Source organism: Chiloscyllium plagiosum, chromosome 18 (assembly GCF_004010195.1).
Source record: "Chiloscyllium plagiosum isolate BGI_BamShark_2017 chromosome 18, ASM401019v2, whole genome shotgun sequence".
Lineage (NCBI taxonomy): Eukaryota > Metazoa > Chordata > Chondrichthyes > Orectolobiformes > Hemiscylliidae > Chiloscyllium > Chiloscyllium plagiosum.
The window spans coordinates 68,695,642-68,708,227 of NC_057727.1; the positions used below are offsets into that span (position 1 = coordinate 68,695,642).

Genomic DNA, 12,586 nt, shown 5'->3' on the forward strand with positions numbered 1-12,586 from the left:
ACCCCAATTAAAAGGTCATAAGGATCAATATGGTTGGGGAAAGGGAGGAAATGTCACAAGTGGGGGAAATAGATAGTAGTGAAGGAGGATGTACCTAACAATGGACCACAGCAGAATGTGGTGAAGTGGCCAAGTAAAACTTGTACTTTGTTATGTACAAGGCCGGATAAGACAAGAGATAAACAATAGTAATGGGCACCGGGTTTGGAGTAGTGAATCCTATATAAGATATGTACTTGCTAAACTCGGTGTGTCTATTTTAGGCACCACGCTTGCAAGCATATAATAAACATACTGATTGCTTCAGATCTTGACTCGGACTGAAATTATTGAAGTGAGTGAGCTTCGTTTCTCACAACGAGCTACCAAACACCCTTTAATCCCCTTTTGGAAGTGTACAATCTTTACTTTCCTGAATTGGGCACTATGCAATCTTCATTTTCTACACTTGGCAGCATATAACTTTCACTGCCTGTGATCATCATTGTGCAACGTTGACTGTGCACTTGTCATCGTTTGCTTCCCAAACTGGGCAACTTCCCTGCACTGCGCAGTATGTAAGCCTCACTGCTCACAATCACCACTGTGCAAGCTTGACTGTCTGCATTATGCTACTTTCACCTCCTTGTACTGGCCTCCTCACAAATTTTATTTTCTTGGATTGTACTGGCCTCCTCACAAATTTTATTTTCTTGGATTGATCATCATACTGTGACTCCCTGCATTGAGCTCTTTACAATATTCACACACCTATATTGGGCACCATGCGGTTTCCCTGCATTGGGCAGTGTGCAACATTCCCTACTCACAGTCCTTGCTGTGCAAGCTCAACTCCTCACTTTGGTACCCTGCAACCTTCACTCACTGCTTGTGCACTGTGCAATCTTCAGTTGCCTGCATTGAGCACCATGCAATCTTAATTTCCTGTATTGGGCAATATTGCAATATTCATTTCCTTTGTATTGGGTGACGTACAACTTTCACTTCCCTGCATGAGCCACTGTACAACCTTCACTCTCCTGCATTGGGTACTGTGTGAACCGTCACTCCTTTGGGCACCAAGCTTGATTTTGGAATTATTTTCAGCTACCATTATACACAGTTCTAAATTCAAGAAATGAATTGAAGGAGAATGGTCAATTGACATTTCCATCTTCATTGAGAGCTGGTGAGTGCAAAAGACAAGGCCATCTTCAGTCATAAGTGCCAAATGAACAATCTGTTTGGGCCCCCTTCTGAAGTCTCAATCGTGACAAAAGCCAGTCTTCAGTTAATTCACTTTACTCCACATTAAAGCAGGAAACACTTGAGTATACTGGATTTAAAAGACTATGACAGCCTCCCAGTGCTCCAGTCATAGAATCATACAGCATTGTAACAGACTGTACGTCCAACCATTCCATGCTGACCATAATCCCAAACTAAATGAGTTCCACCTGTGTTTGGCCAATATCCCTCCAAACATTTCTTATTCATGTACTTACCTAAATGTCTTTTAAATGTTGTAACTGTACCTGCATCCACCACTTCCTCTGGAAGGTCATTCCACACTCAAACCACTCTTTATGTAAAAAAATTGCCCTCGTGTCTTTTTTTATAAAATCTTTCTCCCCTCATCTTAAAAGTATGCCCTCTAAACTCAACACAACATCCCAACTCCTTCACTTAAAGTATGCCCTTTAAACTGTTCACCCTGGGAAAAGACACCTGTTATTCACCTTATCTATCCCCCTCATGATTTTGTAAACCTCGATAAGGTAGCCCCTCAACCCTTGCACTCTAGTGTAAAAAATCCCAGCCTGTACAGCCTCTCTTTATAATTCAAGCCCACCAGTCCCAGCAACATCTTGGTAAAGCTCTTCTGAACCCCCTCCAGCTTAATAATATCCTTCTTATAACAGGGAAACCACAACTGGACACAGTTTTCCAGAAGACACCTCACCAGCATCCTGTACATTCCTGATGAAGGGCTTAGGCCCGAAATGTTAACTCTCCTGCTCCTTGGATGCCAGCTGACTGGCTGTGCTTTTCCAGTGCCACACTATTCAACTCTGATCTCCAGCATCTGCAGTCCTCACTTTCTCCAATATCCTGTACAACCTCAACACAACATCCCAACTCCTTCACTTAAAGGTCTGAGCAATGAAGGCAAGCATACTAAACACCACTTTAAGCACCTTTGTACTTGTGACACAAATTTCAAGAACTATGTACCTGAAGCCCTCAGTCTAGTGTTCTACAACATTATCCATAACCCTACCATTAATTGCCTGTGTTTGTATTTCCAAAATGCAACACCTCACATTTATCTGAACTAAACTACATCTGCCACTCCTCAGCCAATTGACCCAATTGATCAAGACCTCTTTGTAATCTTAGATAAACTTCTTCACTGTCCACTAGACCACAAATCTTGGCATCATCTGCAAACTTATTAACCATGCTTTCTATATTCTCATCTAAATCGTTTATATAAATGACAAACAAAAGTAGTCGCAGTACCAATCCCTGTGGAACACCGCTGGTCGCAGGCCTCCAGTCTGAAAAACAAATCTCTACCATCACTATCTGTCTCTTGCCGTTAAGCCAATTTTGTATCCATTTGGTAATCTCACACTGCATCCGATGTGATCTAACTTTGCTAATTAGCCTATCATGTGGAACCTTTACTAAAGCCCACATAAATAATGTCTTCGGCTTTGCCCTCATCAATCTTCTTGGTTATTTCCTCAAGTGATCCTAAGTTAATCTGTTTTATTACAGCTATAATGCAGACATCTGCTAACAGATCAGCAAATTGCCCAGTTGCCAAAGCTCTGACATCATCCACAAACAAAGGTCAATTTGGCTCCCAAACGCATTACAGCTGCACAAGTTTGTCAGGATAATGTCGGAGGCCCAAGTATCTTTAGCCATTTCACCAAAGACTTTCCCTCCATCATAAGGTCAGAGGTGATGGAGCTGTTCACAGATGATTGCACAATGTACAGCACCAGTCCTCCAATACTGAAGCAGTCAGTGCTGCCCTGCAGCAAACTGGGCAACATTTTGGCTGCTAAGTGCCAAGTAAAATTTGTGCCATGCAAATGCCAGGCACAAATGGAGAATGCAACAATCTTCTCTTGACATTGTACATCATTGCCATCATGGAATTCACACACCATCAACATCCTTAGGATTTGCGTGAGTGGGATAACTCTGAACTGGAATGTTTTGGTTTTGGTTTCTGAATTATAGGAAAGATTTTAAAGTTGGAAGAGAGAATACTGAGCATGTTCACTAGAATGCTGCCTAGCACAAGAAAACAACTGGGGCTGCTTTCAATTGAACTGAGGAGGTTAAGACAGGATTTGATATTGATATTTGATCCTGTAAAGGATATATTAGAGTAATTAAATCATTTTGCAGTGAATGATCTAGAAGGTGTTGGAGATGTAAGATTAAATGCAAGTGATCCAGGAAGGAAAGCAAGAGAAAAGTAATTTTTAGCACAGAGATAAACTGCCAGTTATTGATTGAAGCAAAGATCAGTTTAACTTTAAAGAATAGGTTAGACAGGTGGTTGAAGGAAAGCAAAATAATGGTGTAAGGCAGGTCCAGGAAACTGATAATCTAGCTTTACTAGAGAATAAACACTAACTCAGAATTATTAGAGTAGACCAGTCTGTTTCTGCATTGTAATTTCTAAGTAATGTTGACAAATATGTAGACCAACAACTGGTTAGGAACAGTGCAAAAAGCTATAACAATCAACTGGGTTGAGACAATACGTAGAGCCTTGCTTACATTGCCATACAAACAAATAAAAGGATGAAGTTGTGAGCTCAATCCCTATTATGAAGATGTGAACATATGCCAGGCACAATTCGCCTAAGGTATTGATTGGTATTCAGTTGTAAAGTGGATATTGGTTCAGGATGGGTTCAGGTTTGTGTTCTCCACAAGTAACCTTCATATTCTCACTTGTCATCTGATATGTGAAATATTAATGCAATAGTAGTAGTTGTCAAAGTCCCAATGGGCCATAGGGCTTCTCTGCCATTGGAGAGAGACAACTGTTTGTGAGTTTAACCTGAGGGTTACCACACCTCTGGAGAGGGCAAGGTTGAAAAGGTAGAACCTTCATGGTAACCTCAGCTAGTGTGGGAAGTGAATTGCACTGTTGGCGTCACATTGTAACATAAACCACCTGTCCAGCCAAATGAGCTAACCTAGCCCTCACTAGGTATTGGAAAGTTACTGACAACTGCAGAACACCATACCTACAAGCAGGAGATAAGGGGAAAAAAAACATGGAAATAATTAATTGTAAAACAACCAGATTGTTAGTCTATTAGTGGATGTCTCCAATGGCAGTGTTATAAGCAAGGTTAGGGACTTCTACCTAGTCCCACAACTCCACTTGTCGGAACATACATATAAACACTTTCACCAGTTAGCAATATGGCCAATGATAGGTTCCATCTATATTACATTTCAAATTAAAGAACCATCAACCTGGTTTCTTTAGTGAGCAAAAACATTATGGACTTATTTAGCAAAGATGTAAAGCTGTTTAACATAAAGTTGAAGATGTGGAAGCAAAAATAGTTACCCTTCTAAATAAACCAATGCATATGTACCAATTAGAGAAAAAACTTTCCCTGCTGAGATTAACTTATTTTGAAAAAAAGAAAAGATTTAGGCCAATACTTGTTAGCTCTTGAAAGGAAACAAAAAAGCGGATAAGGTATGGTCAAGATGGGCTTTTAGTCAATGTCCAAGCACATGTGGCCATGATTCAGAATAACTCCCATAACTTTAACTGCAGAATTGTAGAATGTAAAATTAATATTTATGTATTAATATTTATAACATTTATTATTTAGTCTGAGATTTATGATTCAACAAAAGGCTTTTCCTGACGTGTAATAGTTAACATTTAATATTTGCAATGTCTGGTGTCATAATAAGACACAGTAAGTTAAGAACCAGAATATAACTCCTTGCTCAGATGGGTTGAGTACATTCCCTACAGTTTAATTCCCCTGGAAGTTACTGGTATTTGTAAATCAGCAAACTTTCTAAAAATTGTTTCACCAATGCCTCTCAGATGTACATTAGGCTTAAGAACAGTAGTCTCTAACAATAGCTCATCTGTCTCAACATGAAAATTACAGATAATTTTTCAATCACATTGCCTTGCAGAGCCTATAATAATTTTTGCTCTGGCCGGCCGCAGTATTTTCAATGAGTCAAGATGAGAATCTCATTTTGTTTTTTGGGGGGGCTGCATTTGGGGTGGTGGAGGTGATGTTGGAACGTGAGAATTCCCACCCATATCATTAAAAAATCCTAATTCACCCAAAACTTTCTTAAATTACCTAGGTATTGTCTTGAGAAGTATAAATACATGTCTCTATTATTATACCACATCTATCAGAGTGTTTCATGATTTTTATCCAAATTCTTTGTTTACACATCAAGCTTCCTGTGTTGTCCCATGTGCCCCTTTTTAATAACTCCTGGCAAGTATTTATGAGCAGGTGACATATTTTGCTAGCTACGTCTGTAAATATCTTTGCCTCATGACCAAACAGGCCTGCTGTGTCCTAGGCCACATGGTGACCGGCATCACAGCAATGACTGTTAAGGACCACAAATTCATCCCAGAACCTTTGTGCTTGGGTACCATGAAAGCAAATGGTGAATGTCACATCCTGGCTCAATTCCTGAATTTTCTCATTGGATGATGGAACAGACTCAATGGGCTGAATGGCCTACTTCTGCTCCTGCTTCTTATGGATCAGCTGATGAGAATGCATCAGACAATTTGGGCTGCCTATCTGCACTCTTAACATGCTTCCATCAGATTTCAGAGGCTACGATTCAAGAGAGAAAATCCGACATCTTCCCTCCCTGTCTGCACTAACAGAAATGGATTTTGAGTTACACTTATGTCAAGCATTTAATTTGCAGTGGATAAATCTGAATCTGAGTCATCCAATATAAATCAGCTTAATTCATATTGATTAAGAAACCATTCAGTTATCAACAGGAATGCAGTACAGCATGACTCATCATTAAATCTGGAGTGTATCAAGAACTGACAAGGGACATTATGTATTATCAAGAGCTACTAAAATGAGGAGACTAAGTTGTTAAGATCTGAACTGCACTGCCCTGCCAGGGTACTGAAAGCAGACAGAATAATAACTCCCTGCAAGGGTGGAGACTTGAGACTAATGACATAAGTCACTCAAAGCCTCAGTGCATTGAAGGGCTCCCTCCTGCACAGTCAGGTTCTATGGTTTACAAAAATAATTCCTACCGATATAGCAGCTTTAACACAATAACTTTAAACAAGACATTTTACAAGAGCATTGTAAACTAAATTTTTATGCCAAGCCGGTTAACAAGACACAATGGCAAAGATTAGAAAGCTCACTCAAAGGGATAGGTTTTAAGGAGTGTCTGAAAAGTGTAAGAGCAATTTGGAGAGAGTGTGCCAGAGTTTAGGGTAAAGGAGGATAAACTGGGCTAGTGTTGAAGCAGTTGAAATCAGGGATAATCAAAAGACCGGATTGGAAGGAACCCAGAAAGCTCAGGGGACACAGTTCTGCAGGGGAGTCAACAAACTCAAAATGTTAACTCTGCTTTCTGTCCATATATGCTGCCAGACCTGTGAGTTTCTCCATCAATTTTTGTTTTTGTGTCAGATTTCCAGTGTCCATTGTTCTTCGTTTTATTTGATATGAGCTCAGGGGTTGTAGGCCTGGGGAAGATTACAGGCAATGAGCTATGGGTCGCTATGGAGGGATTTAAAGGTAAGTTTGAAAATTTTAAAATCAAAACAAACTTAAGCAGCACAACATGGCTACAGCACATGGGATGATGGGTGAATAGATCGTGGTGTGCGTTAGGATGTAGACTGCAAAGATTTGGATGATCTCAGATTTACAGAGAGTAATGGTGGGAAAGCTGTCAGCAGCTCATTGGAATATCCTAGACATAACAAACCAGTTGTTATCGACCAGACCATACCCCATCAAAATATATTAAGAAGATAGCCCACGCCCTAACATCTTCTTATTTTAAAGGCAAATGCCAGGCAATTTGATGGATCAAACAACCAGTCTTGAAGCAAAACACATATTATTCCATGTTGACATTTCTCCACATCTGGGTTGTTTGGCACATTTGATAAGATATAAAGCTCAATATTAATGAGATGAGTTGCAATGATAGTAAGTGGTTTAATCAGCTATAATCCTCCTCCATTTCTAACTCACCATTGCCTAGTGAAAAAGTTACCATGAGCATAAAAGATGGTGTGGGACAGGCCTCATGGAATCCCTACAGTGCAAATAGAGGCCATTCAGTCCATCACGTCTGCACAACCCTCCAAACAGCACTCTATGCAGATCCACCCCCATAATTGCCCATGGCTAAGCTGCCTATCCCTGGACACTATAGGCAATTTAACATAGCTATCCACCTAACCAGCACATCTTTGGACTGTGGGAGGTAACCAAAGCAAACCCACACAGACACAGGGAGAATGTGTAAACTCCACACAGACAGATACCCAAGGTTAGAATCAAACCTGTGTCCCTGGCCCTGTGAGGCAGCAATGCTAACCATTGTGTTACCTCATCAGACTGCTTGTCTGATTCTGCCAAAAACCTCACCATAGCCCACATCGCTCAGACCACTATAAGAATCCATATGTATTTCATATGTAAATCGATTTTAAACAATTTAGTTAAACTAATAACTGCATTCCTTTCCACATAGTGTCTTGCCAAGCAATAAGGCTTGTGTTCATTAGTAATGTTAACACTTCGTGCCCTTAAAGGGACATGGCATCAGTTTAGTGAACTGCATATGGATGCATGAAAATGATGGGCAGGAAGCAAGAAAGCTGTCTCATTAACCTGTCCCACATGCATGGTGGATGGAATATCATAATTACAATACTCTCGGTGTTGTTAAACTTACCACTGAGTGTTTACAGCAACTGCTGAGGTAGGAATACATTTTACCATGACAGTCTACAAGAGATCACATGGCATTGCATTACTTCCTATGATGTTGTGCTCTATATCTGATTAGCATATTACACTGTTAGAATTAACCCATGATTTGGAGATGCCGGTGTTGGACTGGAATGTACAAAGTTAAAAATCACACAACACCAGGTTATAGTCAGGTTTAATTGGAAGCACTAGCTTTTGGAGCACTGCTCCTTCATCAGGTGGTTGTGACACATTACATTTCAAGTAGTCATCATTTTCCACTGCCACCTCCCCCGTCCCTTTCACAACATAAGGTACTGGGAGAGGTGTAATGGAAAGACAAAACAATTTCACGATTACTGCTGTTTCATCAAATGTATTTCTTGTAATTTTTCATAACTGCTAATACAGTACGATTGCATTACAGCAATAAATACAGTCTACTGTACAAACATTCTTATGACAATTAGAACTTAACTTGTAAAAAATATTATAAATAAATAGACAGCATTTGTTTTAATGTTGTTCTCATACATCCTATCTTGGCCCCTCTCAGCTGATAACATTGGAGAAGAAAGAATTTCAGGACTGAAGGCTTTGTAATATAAAGATGAGTATATGCTGATGATTAAATAATTAAGCAGCATTGTATTATTGATATAACCTAAAGCTAAAAGAATTGTTAAGTTGAAGCATTTTTTACTGTAGAAGCCATTCTGCAAATGAAGGAAATTGCTACACATGAGGCACTAGGTTCCTCTAATTATGGAAATAGTTATGAGATAAGATGCCAAAGGTTTGTACTACAAGGCTGTAGTTCAGCAAGAGAAAAGATTGGAAATAAAGATATAGGACATAATCATTCAACAATCTCCTCACTGATCCAAGCATCATAAAACGCCCACATTAGCTGAATCCAGCAAAATAAATGAAAATGCTAATAAGATACACAATATTTAATTGAGTCACAACTTCAATAAATGGGGGTGAGAAGGGGGAAAAACTACACAGCCCATCACTAAGATTTGGCTTCAATCTCATGCATATGTTATTGCTAGCCACCCGGGTCACTCCAGTCATGCCTCTGCAATGTTCCACAGAGCTAAATCAGATAAGGCCTGAAGAGAGGTGCAACCACTAACTGACGCTTGTACATTGCAATGTAGGCAGAAGTGGGTACTGCAGATGCTGGAGATCAGAGTCAAGATTAGAGTGGTGCTGGAAAAACACAACAGGTCAGGCTGCATTCGAGGAACAGGAAAAATCTATGTTTCAAGCAAAAGCTCTTCATCAGGAATGAGGCTGAGAGCCTTGGGGGTGGAGCAATGTAGACATCACATAGTGTCACGGTAGAAGTTCAGCTTGTTGCCATCAAAGAATCAGAAGTCTGCCATCACAGCCGTGGGTACAGTGCTGAATGGAGGCTTGCAGCAGTCTAGCAATCTTCCCTTCAATAGATGACACAGGGGAGGGGCAGCAGTTGTGTTGAGCATCCTCTCTCAGCAATCAGCCTGTTACCACTGCCACTATCCCAGTGCCCTTGCTGTTGCCTGTCAGTGGGTCATTTCAAACTGCTGGCTCCCTCGCCTGTTGGTGCAGTGCGAAACCAGATCTTCAAGGATCAGAGACCTTTGAGGTTGTTCTCTTTTATTGAGAGTCATCAGCCTTCCCTCCAGCCACGCTATGGTTACTGGGGGTGGCACTGTAATGGAGCACCAGGCCAGGGAAACGGGTACCGGGTAAATGCACCTTGGTGAAGAATTGAGTTTGTATGAAATATCAATTGCTTTATTTGATGACGTTGGTTTATATGTTTGATTAATGGTGCCTTTTATTTCAGAATTGTGGCCATGAAGAGTAAGAGAGCAAGGAAAATAAGTGGGATTATTGTTGATCAGGAAACTGGGATGTGTTTACTGGTATCACAGTCTGTTGATCCACTTAGAGACAACCTGGCGAGAAAGGTGACATGTCAGATGTCTCCCTCCCTCCTTCTTCATACTTCTTTTCCCTACTCTTACACGATTTGCCATTTACCTGGTGGCAAGGGCTGGATTTTCATTATCGTGAGGTTATTCAGGTTGCAGCAGACCATGACGGATCATAATGCAATAGCCCTGCAAGGCTCTTCCAGACTGGTCCAGGCTACAGAGGTATTGCTGTGGCAGCATAGTTCTTGGAATATCCACAAGAGTCAACAGTCAGTGGTAACCATTTGTCACTCGTAACCACCCTCTGGCTCAAATGCAGATGTACAGTGGATTGGCCAACAACTTGGCTAGATACCAGGCATTAACCTGCATGATAGAGTCAAATAGAGTTTATATAGTGCAGCCTTTGGTCCATTGTGTCCAAGCCAGTCATCAAGCATGTATCCATTCTAATTCTACTTTCCATTTCATGACGTTTCAAGTGCTCACCTAAATATTTCTTAAATGTCTTGAGGTTTCCAATCTCTGTCAACTTTATCATTAGTGATTTCCAGATAAGGATTCTGGGTAATCCAAGATGGAGGATGGGAAAAATTTCTGGCTGTAACAGCTGCTCCTTTATTGTAGGTGTTTTCCTCGAAATCCAGAAGCAGCAATTTCTGTTTTGGAACTTTGAAAAAAAAAGTCAAAATAACAGCAGTTTTAAAAGGGAGAAGAACAAACAAAGGAAGCACACGATGAGGTCAGTGCAGGAGAGAGAGAGAGAAAGAAACTGACACAGCAGTAAATCTGCACAGTTACTGCCTTTGCTGTTTGAATTCATGTATCACTGGACATCGGAATGCATTTGGGAAAATGAACAAACATTGAAATTCACAACTGATCTTGGGAGGAACTGTTCAGATAAAGTTCACAGCACAGAAGCAGATAAGTGAATTGTTTTTAAGTGTGACCTACAGAAGGTCTGCAGTAGTGAGTAGAGTGGGTTCTTTGTATGTTGCATCAAGATATGTCTCTTGATGCAACTTAAAATATAAGCCATAACTATTAATTTAAACTGGGGCAGTGTTTTGTAGAGGAATAAGATGGTGTTATTTTCTGGGTCTGTAGATTGTGACGGAGCAAAAATGGTCTTTAGTAGAGTGATATGCGCTTCTTGTCAGATGTGGGAGTTTAAAGAGAGTTTAAGGGTTACTGCGATTTATATCTGCAATACATGCTGTCGGTTGCAAGTCTTATCAGATCAATGGATCAGTTGGAGGGACAGTTAGAAGCAATGAGGAATTTGCAACAGCAACAGTATGTGATGGATGGCAGTTATAGGAAGGGGGGAAAGTCTCAGATACAGTCACATATTTGGGGTAACTCCAGGAAAGGTAAGAGAGTTAGGCAGCTAGTGCAGGAGCCATCTGTGGCTATAACCATTTCAAACAAGTATGCTGTTTTGGAAAATGTAGGGGGTGATGGGTTCTCAGGGAAACGTAGCACGAACAGCCACATTTCTGTTATTGAGACTAGCTCTAATGCAATGAGGGGTATGTCGGGTTCCAAGAGATCAATTGTGTTAGGGGACTCTCCAGTCCGAGGTACAGACAGACCTCGTGGCCAGCAGTGAAAATCAGAATGGTGTGTTGCTTTCCTGATGCCAGGATCAAGGATGTCTCAAAGAGGGTGCAGAATGTTCTCAAGGGGGAGAGGGACCAGCAAGAGATCATTGTCTACATTGGAACCAACGATATAGGAAGGGAAAAGGTTGCAATTCTGAAGGGAGATACAGAGAGTTAGGTAGGAATTTAAAAAGGAGGTCCTCGAGAGTAGTAATATCTGGGTTACTCCCGGTGCTAAGAGCTAGTGAGGGCAGGAATAGGAGGATAGAGCAGATGAATGCATGGTTGAGGAGCTGGTGTGTGGGAGAAGGATTTACATTTTTAGATCATTGGAATCTCTTTTGGGGTACAATCCGTACAAGAAGGATGGGTTGTACTTAAATTAGAAGGGGACTAATATACTGGCAGGGAGATTTGCTAGAGCTGCTCGGGAGGATTTAAACTAGTAAGGTGGGGGTGAGGGTGGGGGTGTCCGGTGCAGGGTGGGACCCAGGGAGATAATGAGGAAAGAGATCAATCTGAGACGGGTACAGTTGAGAACAGAAGTGAGTCAAACAGTCAGAGCAGGCAGGAACAAGGTAGGACTAATAAATTAAACTGCATTTATTTCAATGCAAGGGGCCTAACAGGGAAGGCAGATGACTCTGGGCATGGTTAAGAACATGGGACTGGGATATCATAGCAATTACAGAGACATGGCTCAGGGATGGGCAGAACTGGCAGCTTAATGTTCCAGGGTACAAATGCTACAGGAAGGATAGAAGGGGAGGTAAGAGAGGAGGGGGCATGGTGTTTTTGATAAGGGATAGTGTTACAGCTGTACTGAGGGAGGATATTTCTGGAAATACATCCAGGGAAATTATTTGGGTGGAACTGAGAAATAAGAAAGGGATGATCACCTTATTGGGATTATAGACCCCCAATAGTCAGAGGGAAATTGAGAAACAAACTTGTAAGGAGAGCTCAGCTATCTGTAAGAATAATAGGGTGATTATGGTAGGGGATTTTAACTTTCCAAGCGTCGACTGAGACTGCCATAGTGTTAAAGGTT

At 41.0% G+C, this 12,586-nt stretch overlaps 1 protein-coding gene across 3 annotated transcripts in view; it reads right to left on the reverse strand.

Moving 5' to 3' along the window:
• The window catches only part of rad18 (RAD18 E3 ubiquitin protein ligase), a 285,566-nt gene extending 273,465 nt beyond the window's left edge, over positions 1 to 12,101 (reverse strand). For 2 of the 3 annotated variants that reach the window (XM_043708545.1, XM_043708543.1), the window contains exons 1-3: positions 12,092 to 12,101; positions 4,639 to 4,646; positions 2,079 to 2,081 (exon numbers count right to left, since the gene is read on the reverse strand). In XM_043708545.1, coding sequence (XP_043564480.1) covers position 2,079 — 1 coding nt within the window. In that variant the 5' untranslated portion in view covers positions 2,080 to 2,081; positions 4,639 to 4,646; positions 12,092 to 12,101. Of the gene's footprint in view, positions 1 to 2,078; positions 2,082 to 4,638; positions 4,647 to 7,980; positions 8,011 to 12,091 lie in introns of those variants that run through there. The other variant, XM_043708544.1, reaches the window with a different exon arrangement.
• Between the last annotated feature and the right edge of the window lie 485 nt (positions 12,102 to 12,586).